This window comes from Diadema setosum, chromosome 2 (genome assembly GCF_964275005.1).
Source record: "Diadema setosum chromosome 2, eeDiaSeto1, whole genome shotgun sequence".
Classification (NCBI taxonomy): Eukaryota; Metazoa; Echinodermata; class Echinoidea; order Diadematoida; family Diadematidae; genus Diadema; species Diadema setosum.
The window spans coordinates 13,702,199-13,719,095 of NC_092686.1; the positions used below are offsets into that span (position 1 = coordinate 13,702,199).

At 38.8% G+C, this 16,897-nt stretch overlaps 1 protein-coding gene across 1 annotated transcript in view; it reads left to right on the forward strand.

The window, feature by feature from the left end:
• Positions 1–1,901: 1,901 nt before the first annotated feature.
• The window catches only part of LOC140242669 (uncharacterized), a 41,975-nt gene continuing 26,979 nt past the window's right edge, over positions 1,902–16,897 (forward strand). The window contains exon 1 of the mRNA XM_072322432.1: positions 1,902–2,283. Coding sequence (XP_072178533.1) covers positions 1,902–2,283 — 382 coding nt within the window. The remainder of the gene's footprint in view (positions 2,284–16,897) is intronic.

The following is a 16,897-nucleotide window of genomic DNA, read 5'->3' on the forward strand; positions in this document are numbered from 1 at the left end:
TCGGTGTTACAGATTCGGAGCAGCGGCAACCCTGTTCGATGTGATCACTGCAATCTACGAAATCTTCAACTAATTTGTATATTTGTGTACTGCATCATTTTCCTTGAAAGAAATATGCACACACACAAACATGAAAGAACACTTCATAGGAGTATAGATTGAACCGCTCTGTTTGTTTGTTTGTTTTTTTAACGTGTCCATTCTCTTGCAAGCTCGACAAACAAATTACTTCAGGCCTGAACATGTATCTGCACTGCCAGATATTTTAACATTCCTCAACACATTGAGTATGACTGACAGACTACCAGATTGTGACTTGCCCACATGGGAAAATTCGGAATTCACATTATGCTATTTGAAATGGGTGTGAATGAAAACGCTTATAAAAGTGGTTCTTGGAAGCGTGAGTGTAGATATTGATGGTAAATTGTGAACTTAAAGCCTCGGTTACACGGGAGCCGAATCAGCTGCGAATACACCAGAATACAAGTGATTCGAGTGGCTTCGGGAGCATTCTGTTCTTCTTCCCCGAATGGGCGAAAATTCGGGAGGGATTCTGGAACATTCGTGGAGGGATTCGGCTCGTTTTGAAATGTTCAGAACCAGCCGAATACCCTCAAAACTACTCCCGAATGTGGCCCCGACATATGTCACTCGGACCACATTCGGGATGTATTCGGATGGAATTCGTTTGGATTCGGAGAGGCATTCACGGCATTCTGGGCAGATTCGGGGTTATTCGTATCATTAGGGGAGTAACGGCCGAATCATCTAACAAAATAGACCCGAATATCACGAATAGAGCCGAATCTGCCCAGAATGCCCCGAATACCTGACCGAATCCATCCGAATCGTTACCCGATTACAGAACAGAATGCAGGCGAGTGAGCCGAATAGGCCAGAATGCGGCCGAATAGCAAGCGAATAGATCGAACAATGAGCGGCCAGAATGACCCGAGTACCCTCGCGAATATAGCCATATTAGCGATTCTGCTCTGATTCGGTACCTATTCGGAACCCATTCGTCTCTGATTCGGGGAGCTCCCCAAATCAGAGGCGGATAGGTTCCGAATCCACCGAATCCATCCGATTCAGGCCATATTCGTACAGAATCGGTCCAAATTTATTCGGGATATTATTCAGCTTTGGTGGAGTCTGGCTTAATTGTGCGAGTCTCAATGACAAAGGTGTGTTCATTGCAAATTGTGGAGGAGGATTGGGCACAGTTTTAGGAAAATAAACGGCACGATAATCAGACGTCAAATAATCAGAAATGAATCTCAGACATAAGAAAGTCTCGCAAATAAACTTTGACACGTATGACCTGAAGTGACTCTGAAGCCTGCCACGTGACCTTGGAAAGTTAAATATAAATGATTATGAAGATAACGAATATAATTTTTGAATGATGATGAAGATTATCCGAAAAATGTAGGTGTGGTGACAACTTAAGTCAGTCTTAGAGGCAAACATCAGCAATAGTATTACTTGTGACAAACAGCACGATAATATTATGGAATGGTGCAATCGCCTTGTTCAGTAATCTCGCTCGAAGCGCAAAGTTGGGTGTATTGCTGTTGTTTTGTTTGTTTGTTTGTTTGTTTGTTTACACATTGTTATTTATCAGAAAACTTTGGTTTATACATGTAGGCCTATGTAATATAGGTTGGACGTGTGCGCATGTTGTCGCGCATGTAGAATTTCAATGTGCATATTGACGCAGGGTTTCATGAAGGCGGAAGTATAGTGGAGAGAAATGTCGTTATCATGTGATAGGCTGCTATACGGTGTTGTAGTTTGTCGGTTCAATGGCGGACATCTAGAACAATGTAGAATGGTTTCACTGAGGTATCGTTAACGATGAGAGTAATTTCCTGGTGTGAAAAACACTTCATATCATCATGCATATGCTAAATCGATATGCGGGGACATTAAAGAAAAACAAAACGCCGCAGCTGCGACCTCAATCTATGCAGGAGCCGCAGCCTGCAGGAGCCGCGACTCCAACCACCGGGCCTGGCTCTGTTTGTCTTAACTTCAAGAAGCTGAGAGTTGAGGAGCGAACGTCCACCCTGGCCCGTGTCATCAGCACGACCACTCTACCTGTTACCATACGTCTGGCAAAAGACTTCACAATAAAGAACTCCCGGACATCCTTTCAGAGCGGAGAGCTACTCCTCTTGTGCTTCGTCTTAGATGTGGAAAGAGTGCACGTCACGATGGGGAAGAACACCTACGAGCTTCCTGTTCATGCCAATCAGCTCTACGAAAAATTACCTCTAGGTGAGTTTTTATCTTCAAACACTGCCACTGGTGAAATATTATTATGAAAATTAATACACCTATAAACGGAACAGCATTGTCTACACCATGTCTATATCAAATATTTAATGTATTTCATTATTTACAATCAATTCATTCAAGAATGACAGCTTCGCAAATGTTTGTTTTCTATATAGATGGTGATCATAGTATCAAAATTTAGTTTTTCTTCAAATTCATGAAATTCGTCCGTCGAATTATTTTCATTGCAACTGAAAAAAAGAAAATGCCCTGAATTAACGTAATGCCCTGCATTAACGTAAATCAATACTAAATTGATCAGTGCACTTTTTTAGTAGCCGTAACAATTTTGTAGTAGCCATTTACGTCGATGTAGGGCAATTTTGTTGATCATATTTTGCAATATTTTTTTTTCTTATAGTTATCGGCAAAATGATATTCTCATTGCATTATATGTCAAAAATCCAATAACGATAATGACGCATCATACTTCATAAGTGTAATACCATACTTCATTAGTACGAAATAGTATCGTACTTAAGTACGATAAGTATCGTACTTAAGTTGTATACAAGATGGTAGTGATAGTTTCGTTATTCATAAAAGAGACTCATAAGTGTTTGTAATTATCTAGATGAAACCAGGAAGTAAATAGTCTGTAGTACTTCTTCACAAAGAACGAGTCAAAACAGTCGATACACTGTACAAGATAACCCACTCCTTTCTGATTCGCTATATAGCGTGTGAACGAATGGATGTCAGCCCAATCAGTCCACGTAGAAAAAAAACAAATATTCATTCAAATTATGAATACATGCGAGGAGTTCTTGTTATTGCAACAGTTTGAAAAAATGCCCTTCATCGACGTAAATAAAGTGTGTATCTCATTGAGCCAGTTAGCAGTTGGCGACCTAGTGGCGACTCGAGGCTCCCTCGTCGCGGAGAGTCGGGGACATCTCCGCGACATCTCCGCAACATCTCTTGGAATGTAGCCGAGTGTCCGGGAAGTCGCGAGAGAATAGAACCTGTACATTTTTTTTTTTCGGAAACTCTTTCCAGTCTTCAGCTGGTCACACGGCCAAGTTGTGGAGACTTATTCTATTCGCGAGATCTCCAAGACGTCCGAACTACTTTGCGAAGACCCATTGGTGACCTCGGAGACGTCTCGGAGACGTCTCGGAGAGTTGCGGCGACGTCTCCGCTAATTCTGAACGAATAATCATCTTATTTGGAGACGTCGCTGAAGTCGCCGTGGAGTCACCTCCTTAGTGAGAGGGTAATCCATTTCTTGGTCTTTAAATTGGATACGACGCCTTTCTAGTGATCAGAATATCGTTGGTTCTAGTCCAATCCGAGTACTTAAGTATACCATGACCATGACTTTTTTCATGGCCGTATATCACTGAAATGATAATAATAATTGGTGCTTATTTACGTCATGAAGGGCCATTAAAACGTTATAAAACCCTACTAGGTAACATTTTGCTTATTCATTGTACAATAAAAAAAAATGCCACTTTCCTTTGATGCCTCCCTCTGGTCACGTAACGATTAAACATCAGGTGGTTTCACGTTTTGAGTACGATTGTATAGACGATGTAATCTACGAAATGGACACTCAAGCCTTTGCAACTCTTTTCGTATGTATTCATACAAATTATTATCACTGTACTAGTCATGACGTAGATCTGTAGACGATAATTATAATGACAATGGTAATATGAATCCAGATTGGCATGGTTATACACACAGTGTAATGAGTCATGTGAGTAGGCATTGTTTCATTGTGCTTTCTGGTATTATGTTCTCCCTCTATCAAAGTATAATAGGTTTTGGTTTCCTGGTGTCAATTCTTGTTTGTTTTGGGGATGACAGCGCCATTTGTGTAGTTTTCGCTGGTCCACAGCATAACGCCATTTCTATGTTAGTCCACATTGGCAATGCATACTGCATGTACGAGTTCAACTCGCTCATCTGCAGCCCCTCTTCTTTAGGGTTCAACAAAATATTTAATCACTGCATGGAATCATTCGTTTCGTGTATATCCGACCGCTTATTTCTGTACAAGTACAAAAAGAAACATAGTGTGATTTACGACAGTGAATCTTAAAAGGCCCCCTTTACGAGTTTCATTCTTTAGACTGGATTATTCTTTTCTTTTTTTTTGTCGGCACAAATCATTTTTAAAGTCCATGTTTGCAGATTTTGCACATAAAACATGCTCGTGAGTAGAATGTTTTGTGTGACTGAATGATTAAAGCCCGCACTGTACTTGAGTTAAGCCGTTATGCTTCTGTGTTTAGGTAGTTGACACGTATCAGTCTTGATTGCTGAATTCTCACGTATTGCTAACCAAACATTCAGCGTGTGCCATAACTTCTGCCATTACAGAGGGGCCAATATTCTACAAGCACTGTCTTTTTAGTGGATCCCTCCATTTTTCGCGCTTTACGCAAGGTTATACATGGACTTCATTTCGACCACTTCTGTTTCCTTATTACTACAATGTATGGTTACTATAAGGTTCCTCAAATATTGTATAATCTTTTAATTCTACAATGTTCTTTTTACCTTATTCTCTGTTGTCAAAGGAAGTGAAATTTATGTAACTCGTAGGTGGACCGCGTAGAAAAACACCATTAACCTGGTGGTAGGATAGGATTATCGCGCATTGTGCAGCTCTCCACAGAGCTCCTCTATTTTTTGTTATTTATACTTTTTTAGCACACATTTTACATTTTGTGATCATTGTTATCTTGTTATGCTAGTGATCTAGATATTCCTAGACCTTTTTTGGAGTGTTTGATCATTTTGGTCACTTATAATTATACCAGTGTCAATTTTCCTTTGCAACTTAAATAGCCTTTTCAGCCAAGGCAAGAAGGCATGGTCTCTCATACACTGTAAGTAGTTGCCTATGTTATACAAATGATGCACAGGATAGAGTGTGTTAGTGAAGGTGCGGCGCGCTCGAGAGTATTGACAATGGTGCGACATGCACGAGGCGCAGCCGAGTGCATGTTTGCAACCGTTGTCAATACTCGAGAGTGCGCCGCACCTTCACTAACGCCACGAAATAATCATGTGCATCATTTGTTTTATAAAATGGGTCGAAGACTAACAGCATTATTCACGTACCTTTGTGGGTCAATACCAGTCAGCTACATGTAGCACTCGCTCAAAAGTCAAGATGTCCGAAGATGTTCGTCCCAAACATTTACGCACGTCGCACTCGGAAATCCCATACATAAGTACTGTACGTACGTATAAGAGTATACGTACGCCACGTGTTATGCACAAGAAAGGCCGCCGGCTGTTGTGGCAGCCCGCGGCCCGAACTAGAAGTTATTTACAGGATTGACAGCGCGTATAGTAGCGCGTGACGCACTTGTAACAACTGATTGAGTGCGCACTGCTAGTGTAAACATTGTGACGTACGTCAGGCCAGGGAGGTGGAAGAGACTCTTCTTAGTGCATTTACTAAGAAATTAATGCACGCACACGTGACTCATCTCAGCGCTTCCTATTGGCTACATTTTTGAACCCATTTTATAAAATGTACTGCTACATAACCATACCCACTGTAGAATGTGTATTCATTGAACCTGAATTTGGACACAATGGGACTTCTTCAGCTGTGCCTGGTGCTTGCTGTGTGTCTTCATGCGAGGCTGAATGGACCTGAACATTATAATGGACACTCAACATTCCTTCCTTTTGTTCGTCAGCCTTTCGTCAGAATCTCCTACAGCCAGAACTGCAGTGCTTCTTTTCAGATTGAGATACTGCAAGATGGAGATATCCACCCTAACCCAGGACCAGACCAGCAAATGTCACCTACATCTTCTTTACTCAGACTGTCATCTTCTGAACGAGGAATCAAGTACACTCCAACAGAGCTTCAACACTTCAAAGACTGTAAGTGCTCTTCATTACCTGGGCATAAACTTCAAATTATCAACGCACTTCATATTAATCGTGGTAAAATTTCAGACAATGTTGAATATCTTGGCATTAAGCGCAGAAAGAAAACCAGGAGAGGAACGCGTGGAGGTAAGAGACATACCTCCGACAGTGCTACACACTCTGCCTCTACTCCTCGTAGCTATCTCAGGTTGTGTTCTGTAAATACTCGTTCAATACGTAGTAAGTCAGCATCTACATTTGATTTCATCTGTGAAAGAAAGGCTGATTTGTACGCCTTAACTGAGACTTGGTTGACAGATAATGACTCTGCGCTCATCCATGATAGATCGTCCCTACTGGTCGCCGATTTGTTCATTGTCCGCGTACTGGTCGTCGTGGTGGAGGAACTGCCCTCCTTTTCAAGGACACTCTTGATGTCCATCAAGTTCTTTCTGGTGAAAAATTGATCATTTGAGTGTGCTTGTTATCACATATCACTCAAATCATTCAAACTTGATCTCATGAATATCTACAGGCCGCCATATTCTGATGCTCACCCTATATCAATGTCTACTTTTATATCTGAATTTAATGAGTTTATACAAGAGTATTTGATATGCAACATACCTGTTGTAATCACTGGTGATTTTAATATTCATGGGAATATGGATAATTATGAGTGTATATTATGTCATTTTCAAATCTGCTTGAGTAATTTTCCTGTATTCAGCATGTTGATTTTAATACTCATTCACATAGTCACACTTTAGATTTGATTTTATCTCGTAAGTCAGACAACATAATTGTGGGCCGACCGTGGCCTGGTCCTTTACAGTCTGATTATTTCTCTGTTATGTGTGAGCTTAATTCAGTCAAGCCACATGCACCATCTAAGAAAAATTTCTTTTCGTAGAATTGGCCGTATAGATTTGGATTCATTGAAGCATGATGTGGCTAACAGTTTATTGTGTACAGACACTCCTAATGATCGCACAGAATTGGTTAATTTATACAATGATACACTTAGTTCAATTTTGGACAAACATGCATCTTTAATTACCAAGACTGTGTCATCTCATTCACAGGTGCCATGGTTCACAGATGATGTAAGAACACAAAAAAAAGAAAAGGAAGGAAAGCTGAGAAGAAATGGTTGAGAACGAAATCTCCTCTAGATTATGAGAATTTCAAAGCTGTTCGTAATAGAACTCTTGTTATGAATAGTGCTCGTCGTGTATATTACTCTCAAATGATCAAAGAAATAGTTGCGATCAAAGGTGTCTCTTCAAAGATACTAAACTATTGCTGAATATGACTAAGCTTCATATTGTTGATGATCTGGGAAAAATGATTCTTCTGTGATAAGATAGTAAAAATTCATTCTCAGATTGAGTCCTCTGTAGATAATGGGATTTGTCCTTTTTATGATATAGATTTCCAGACTTCACACAATGCAAACTTTAAACATTTCAAAGTTGATAAATTCGTTTTTAGTCTGAGCAAAAAGTCCTGCTCTTTGGATCCCATGCCAACAAACCTTGTTTTGCATTGCACAGAGTCACTCCTCCCGGTCTCTACTAAAATCATCAATGTGTCTCTCTCCAGTGGTCTCTTTCCATCTGAGTGGAAAGTGGCACTAGTTAGGCCACTTCCCCAAAAAACGTGCTATGGAATCGAGTTATGACAACCTAAGACCAGTTAGCAATTTACAATATGTATCAAAACTGGTTGAAGGAGCTGCTACTCAGCAGATTTTAGAACACCTACAGGGTAATGAATTGTTTCCATGTATGCAGTCGGCATACAGGCAGTTTCATAGCACAGAAACGGCCTTTGTTAAGATCAAGAATGATATTTTATTGGCAATGGATAATAAAAAAGTAACATTTTGGTACTGCTCGATCTAAGTGTTGCAGCTGACACTATCGATCATGGGATATTGTTGAATATATTACATTCATCTTTTGGCATGAGTGAGTCTGTCCTTGCATGGATTGAGTCTTATCTTTCTAACAGACAACAAAAGATTATGATAGAGGATGTAATGTCAAAGAATTTCGATGTTCCATACGGGGTGCCTCAGGGGTCACGCCTTGCCCCCCTTCTTTTTACACTTTATACAAGTAATCTGATCAAGGGCATTCAACGTCGTTTCCTAAATGTTTCCTGTCATTGTTATGCTGACGATACACAGTGTTGTATACATTCCTTCAGTCCTGATGGTGAACAGCACATTGACAGTATTTCGAACTTAGAATCCTGTATATGTTATGTCCGTTCTTGGATGTCCAAACATAAGTTAATGCTTAATGATGGGAAGACTGCGTTTCTTGTTGTTGGGACACCAAGACAAGTAGAAAAGTAGAAATATCAGTTGGAGATTTTGAAGTAAAACCATCGAGCTCTTTGAAAAACCTGGGTGTATGGCTTGATTCTCGTTTAAACATGGAAAAGCATATATGGACCACATGCAAGTCTGCTTTTTATATGTTCCATAACTTGCGTCACATACGTAGATATTAGGGAGCTTTAGATTTTAGACGCGCGGACGTTCAAAGGAAAAAAAAAACAACATATTCTGAGCGTGCGCAGTAGCGCGCGTAAAGTCAATCTATTATTAGCTTGCGTCGACTGAGTTTTTCACTACGCGTACTGGGCTATTTTCACGTCCGCACAGTTTGCGACGTAGAGAGATTCTTCATGCACTGATCATATGGGGGCGCGATTTTATTTTTTATACGTTGCGTCCCAGCGTAATCTAAAGCTACTTTTCCACACGACGCAGGGAGAGGAGAACGTCCAGCTCAAGCGTCGGCTCAAACATCCGCGCGTCAAAATGTAAAGCTCCCTATTAGGCCAAAAAAAAAAAAAAATGGTTTGTTTGCCCTTCGCGACCGACCGAAAATCACGGAAATTTCGGGTCGCGTTTTTTTTTTTTTTTTTTTTTTTTTTTTGCTCTTTCAAGTTTATGTTTTTTCCACAAATTTGTGAATGATTTTAAACCCAAAATTATCCATTTTAAGCTAGAGAAAGAATTACAAAAAGTCTAAAAATGTTTTTTTTTTTTTTTTTTTTTTTTTTTTTTTTTTTCATCTCATCGACCCGTCGTAATTGTGTTCGGGCCGCGCGGGTCCACAGGCTACGTTTTATAGCATGCATTGCATGCTACAATGTAGCTACCTTTTTGGCTCACATGCGTGCACGCACACGAAATCCAATCAATGCATATATGCACCAAAATATGCACTTAGTACAGGGCTGCACACTGGCGACCAGTTATTCGCGCTAGCTTGCGCATTGGCGCTGCTCACGCACTGCCATGCCATGCAATACATGCAAAGCATGTACAGAGTAACTGCTTTTCGTTTGCTTGCAATCGGCGGTCATGCCAGACAAGAAGCATTGATAAAATTAGAAGTGCACGCATTTCTGGGTCATTTTACTCACGATCCGATCCCGGCTTCGCAGCAGCGTGGCAGTTGACATGTTAGAACTAATTTACTTGTGTCGATTTTTAGAAAAGTAAAAACATATTCGATATTCAGCGATACAGTAAATGGATCTGATTGCGTTCAGTTTCATTTTACACAGTCATTTCACAAAATATATTTACTAATGAATATTTTCATTCGTTCAGAATGATCTCACAATGAAGATAGGCGCAAAAAGGATCACGAAATCGGCCCTTCCGTGTACTTTTTAAGAACGCATGCACAAAATGTGAAGAGATAATACTAGGGAGAAAAAAAAAATCATGAAATCATCGCAGTCCCGCTTACGTGGAGGTAGAAATCGTCCCAAAAAGGATCATGAATTCGGCCGGCCGCGTCGTACACCTTTCAAAAGCTCATGTACGAAATGCGAAGAGGTTATAGAGGAGAAAAAAAAAATAAAGGACACATTTGGTACGTGCATCATAAAAGATTACAGCCGAATAAAAATTCATGAAATCAACGCAATCCCGTTGAAATTTGAGGAAATAATAGGCGCAAAAAGGATCTTGAATTCAGTCCTGCATGCCGTGTTGGTTATCAAAACGCATGCACAAATGCGACGAGATTATCGGGAGAAAAATAAAAAACACATTTCTACCCTTCTGGTGCGTGCATTACAAAAGATTACATCCGAAGTAATTAATGAAATCGCCACAAACCCGCTGATATTTGAGGTAGAAATAGGCGCAAAAAGGAATGTGAATTCGGCCGTGTCGTATACCTTTTAAGCACGCATGTACGAAATGGGAAGAGATTAGCGGGAGAAAAATAAAGGACACATTTTCATCCCCTTTTGGCGCTTGCATCATATAGATTACAGCCGAGTAGTAATTCATGAAAATATCGCAATCCCGTTAAAATTTGAGTAAACAATAATAGACGCAAAAAGAGTCTCGAATTCGGCCCTGCATGCAGTGTAGAGTTTTGAAAACGCATGCACAAATGCGAAGAGATTAACGGGGAGAAATATAAAGAACGCATTTTCAACCCTTCTGGTGCATGTATCACAAAAGATTACAGCCGGAATAATTAACGAAAAATCGCAATCCCGCTGATATTTGATGTAGAAATAGGCGCTAAAAGGATCGTAAATTCGGCCGTGTCGTATACGCATGTACGAAATGCGAAGAGATTATAGGGAGAAAAATACAGGACACATTTTCAACCCCTTTTGGCCCGTGCATCATAAAGATTACAGCCGAATAATAATTCATAAAATCATCGCAATCCCGTTGAAGTTTGAGGAAACAATATATAGGCGCAAAAAGAATCGTGATTTTTGGTCGTGTCGTATATCTTTTAAGAACGCATTTACGGAATGCGAAGAGATTATGGGGAGAAAAATAAAGAACGCATTTTCAACCATTCTAGCTGGTGCGTGCATCACAAAAGATTACATCCGAAGTAATTTATGAAATCGTCACAATCCCGCTGACATTTGAGGAAGAAATAGGCGCAAAAAAGTATCATGAATTCGGCCGTGTGGTACATCTTTTAAGAACGCACTTACGAAATTCGAAGAGTTTATCGGAAAAAAATAAAGGACGCATTTTCAACCCCTTTTGGCGCGTGCATCGTAAAATATTACAGCCGAATTAATTCATGAAATCGTCACAATCCCGCTAATATTTGAGGTGGAAATGGGCGCAAAAAAGATTGCGAATTCGGCCCTGCATGTCGTGTACCTATCAAGAACGCATGCACAAATGCGAAGAGATTATCGGGAGAAAAATAAAGAACCCCTTGTATCGCGTGCATCAGAAAATATCACAGCTAAAATAATTCATTAAATCATCGCAATCCAACTGACCACCAAGAGCAGGTTACGCAGCAAGTTCGTGCGCTGATGTTTAGAAAAAGTCACAAACGCATTTGATACAATCTGATTTTGTTCATTGTCATTTTACACTAATTCACAAACAAACATTCTAATTTTTTCCTGTCTTTATTTTTAAATTTTTTGTGCAATAATTATAATGCAAGTTAAAAAAATATTAATCCGTATAATGTACACGAGGGGGGGGGGGTACATCCATAAAAAACAAAATAAGTTTGCAAGTCATTTAATGTTTTTTATGTTGTTGTTGTTGTTGACCGGTAAATTTTCTGTTCGGATCTGTAAAAATGGTAAAACGGGGCATTTACCGGTCCCACAGAGACAGGTCGGACCGGCAGAAAAAAAATGGGTTAGTGTGCAGCCCTTCACAAGATGGCTACTTTTGCAGCATCCGTTACCAGCTGTCATGGCACCAAAACTGTTTGGAGTTCAGTTGCCAGCTTCTCACTGGAAGGTACTTTTTTGGAGCTGTTTGCAAAATTTAACAAAGATGAACGTTATAAGTGTTTGTCAGCTGCCTCGCGTACCGGGCCCTGGCAAGACGTAAATTTGAATAAATCTCTTGGAGTTTTGAGTGCATTGACATGGAAAAAAGGGTACCCTGTATTAAAAAAAAAAAAAAAAAAAAAAAAAAAAACCGACCTACCGACCCTCTTGGGTTTTGACAATTAAGGGCAAACAAACAATTTTTTTTTTGGCCTTAGGGAGTTTTCGCTACACGACGGGAAGACCGAGAATACGCGGAAGCAATCAGCTGTGACAGTCCCCATACTCAGACTCCCATCCCCATAACTAAGGAGTTTCGCTTTCCTGTACAGGACGGAGGCGTCGGACAAGATGATTCCTCCCACCTGAAATATACCGATCGATTACAGAAATGACAAAACAGGGCTGGTAGAATCATACTTGGAATAAGTCCCTATAAAAGTATATCTAATCATGAATTACATCAAATTTTGAATTGGGAATCCCTAAAAATCTCGCCGTATTAAACATACTATATCTTTGGTGTATAAAAGTTTAAATGATCTCAGTGCACCCTATATGCAAAATTCATTTCAATTTGTTTCACATCCATATAATCTACGCTCCGATGGAAGTCTCTCCTTACGAAAGCCTCACACTGATTATTGTAAAAGAATGTTTTCATATCGTGGAGCTTCTTACTTTAACGATTTACCACGTGACGCTAAATCTTCAACTTCACACAATTTGTTTCTTAAATAAATTGATCAATATATATCAAAACGGCTTTAATTGATTAATATATATATATATATATATATATATATATATATATATATATATAAGTTATCATGGTATGGTATGGTATCTATTTCCGTATAAAAAACAATAAATACGGGTGGATTGCCCATATTCAGCGTTCTTCCATGGGGTCCACATACAATGAATACAACATACAATTTAAAATAGACACGTACAAAATAAAACCAACGTTTATACAAACATGCAGATGGAAACACATACAGTAAAATGAGAGAAAAAAAAAACCCAACGGATAATGGAAAGGTCTTAATGGCAATTAAGTATAACAATGAACAGATCAAAATATGTTTAAATATAAAAGTGGGATGTTTGAAAATAAAATAATCAACCATATTTATGCAGTGAAAAAAAAAACAGATTGTTATACGGTTATTACTTTGATAAATTTAGATAGAAATACGTAGTACACGAATGAAAAAGAAACTGGAGACTTGTACAAAATGCTTAGATGACAACTTAAGAAAACGAAAATTCGTGGCAAGTGATATGTCAAGGTAAACTAAGGTGAGGCATATATCAATTGCATCGAAATCAAAGGATAATAATTCAATGGATGAAACAGATACAATAATTTGTAAGCAGTTTTTAAGAAATATTTTTAAATATGGAATGGGTGGGAAAACTTATTCGGAATTTAAAATGTCATGAGTTGTGAGAAAAAAATAAAACATAATATTAAATGGTACGGATTGCATAAATATTCGTTTACATACCTAGGGTTAAAATCATAAACAAATGACAAAATGACAAATTCAAAGAATAAATAAAACAATTGTAGATTAATACTAGGCATGCAATCGCAATATTGAAATGAAAAGAAAAAATTTAAGAAAAATGCTACACCAAAACAGATTATATCACGTTATATATAACTTCAAGAAAAACAATTGAGTGAGATTTGAATAACAAATATGAAATAAATCTAAGAACAGTAAAAATACATCGAAATCAAAGGATAATGATTCAATGAATAAAGCAGGTACAATTTGTAAATAGTAATCAAAAATATTTTGAAATGTGGAATGGGTGGGAAAGCTGATTCGGAATTTCAAATGTCATAAGTTGTGAGAAAAAAATAATAAAATAGTATTTACTGGTACGGATTGCATAAATACTCATTTTAATACATGTAGGTTTAGAATCATAAACAAGTCACAGAAATCCAAAAACAAATTCAAAAAATAAATAAAACATTTGAAAATTAATACTAGGCATGCAATCGCACTACTAAAATGAAAACAAAAGTTAAGAAAAAATTGCTACACCAAAATAGATTATATCTCATTGTATATAACTTCAAGAAAACAATTGAATGAAATTTAGATAACAAGCATGACATAAATCTGAAAACAGTAAAAACACAATTAGAAAGTCAAGTACGAGGGTTGAATAACAATTGTTAGCGAGTGGGAAATATGAAGTGGTTATGGTCAAGATTTGGACAGTAGTTGAATGCTTGAAAGTTTTACCTCATGGGATGAAAAAATATAAACAAGAAATCATAAATAAGTTTAAATTTAACTCTTACGGGTTTAATGCTATTTTAGATCTGAAAACATCAATTGTGGTAGAAGATTTTATATTAGAAGGTAAGGCGTTGTATGCCTTCGCACCTTGGTATTTAAATGACTTCTTTAGAGATTCTGTTCGTGGTTTCGGTAAAAGCAGTTTTTCGCCTAGTCGGGAAGAGTAATGTTGGGGAGCAAGGTCGAATTCACTACGTAAGTAGTGAATAATAAATACGTAGTATTAAAGGTAAGGCGTTGTATGCCTTCGCACCTTGGTATTTAAATGACTTCTTTAGAGATTCTGTTCGTGGTTTCGGTAAAAGCAGTTTTTCGCCTAGTCGGGAAGAGTAATGTTGGGGAGCAAGGTCGAATTCACTACGTAAGTAGTGAATAATAAATACGTAGTAGTAAGCAATAAATACGTAAGTAGTAAGTAGTAGTAATTTTGCACACGGCACGCTCAAATCCCGGCTGCGTCGTGCTTGCGAAAACTCCCTATTTGAGCCAGGAAGACGCTGAAACTCTTGTTCACGCAATTATTATCAGTAGACTTGATTATTGTAATGGGCGATTTTTTTTTTTTTTTTTGGGGGGGGGGGGGGGCTTACCAGATTCACAGATAACCAAGCTTCAGCGTGTTCAGAATGCATGTGGGAGACTTGTATCCAGTTCGTCAAATTTTTCACATATTACACCTGTTTTGATGAAGTTATATTTGTTGCCAGTAAGGCAGAGAATTGTATTTAAGATTTTGTTACTTATTTATAAAGTATACTACATGGTCAAGTACCTGGTTATTAGAATTAATATCAATGAAATCACACACATATTCTCATAATTTACGAAGTACACAGGATAAGTTGCTTCTAAAGCAACCTCACTTAAACACAGATTATAACCTTGGGGGATTGTGCCTTCAGTTGTGCTGTTCCAAAACTTTGGAATAAATTACCTGAGAAAATGAGGAAGGCCTGTGGAGCCGGGAAATGTGCAAACGCCGGGAAATGTGCAAACACCGGAAAATGTGCAAACGCCGGGAAATGTGCAAATGTCTCGCCTGGATATGTGCAAATTTCATCAACGGGATATGTGCAAACATGACGCCGGGAAATGTGCAAACGTCGCCGGGAAATGTGCAAACCATTTACTTTAGCAATACTGTGTATAAAGATGGTAGATAAACTCCATGACAAAACTTCGCATGAACCTTCGCCTTTAATATTTTCTTAATAAGATCTTTGACAGATTTTCAACAAAATTGGCAGGTAGCACCATTGTGGCGATGGGATCTCAATTTGCTTAGTCATACCCCCCCCCCCCAAAAAAAAAAGGGGGGGGGGGGACCTCAAAGTCCCAGAACTACGGTGTTATCAAAATTCTTCTTATATTATATAACCAAATAAAATAGAGCTTGTTTGGTGCTATAAAGACATTGATGACAGTAGTTCGAGTTTTTAATAATGGCAAATCCAGGGATGCAGGGTATGAGGCCATGGGAGGGGGAGGCTTCAACTCTCCTCCCTAGCCCCCTTTCGGGGGGGGGGGGGTTGAAGCTTAAAGGGACTGTACAGTACTGGTTGAGGTGGCGATTCATGTTTTGAACATTCCTAAGTGAGATAATGAGAAACCTCTCGTGAAATATGAAAGAGCATGTAATTTTAAGAAGGATTCAACGTTTGTTTGATGAAAATTGGTTTTCAAATGGCTGAGATATCAAAAAAAAGGTGATAATGATAAAAGGCGACAGGCCACGCCTTTTATTAGGATCTCTTTGTTTCACCTTGTTTTTGGATATCTCAGCCATTTCACAACCGATTTTCATCAAAATAAACTTTTCATACCCCTTAGAATTGCATGCTCTTTGACATCTCATAGAGTGGTTTCTAAATATCTCTCAAAACATTAAAAGCTAAATCCTCACCTCAACCAGAACTGTACACAACCTTTAAGATTCCTAATCTCTGAAATCTTTAATCTTCTTCTGTCAAACCGAAAAAGATAGAACTACGTTAATGCTATATGCAGACACCGTAGTTATTGAAATTTCAATAAATTTGATGATGACGGATCCGGGGGTGCCCTGATAGGGAGTGTGAGGGGGAGGAGGGGGATTTTCCACAATATATTTCTGTATGTTCTTGAAAGATCGTAACGGATTTTCACCTAACTTGATTTTGATTTATTAAAATGATGGGGGGGGAGGGGGGGGGGAAGGGGGGGGGGAGTTGAAGCCTCAGAGTCCCTAAACTCTGATTATTTTTTTAATCTCCTGTAGAACCGAAAAAGATAGAACTAAGTTAGTGCTATGAAGACATTAATGACTGAAATCTCATGTTTAATTATGGCGGGTGCAGGCTGGGGTACCCTGATCGGGGGTGGGTCGGGTGAGGGGGAGGAGGGAAATTTTCCAAATTTTCTCCATCTTCTTAAAAAAAAAAAAAAAAAATCTATGACGAATTTTCACCGCCCCAACCCCATCTCAGCCCCTCGAAAAGGGCCGAGACGAGGGGGTGGGGTCGTTCGGGTGGAATTCAGAATTTCAGGTATTTCTTGAAAACCCTACGCATGACAAAAGGAATAGG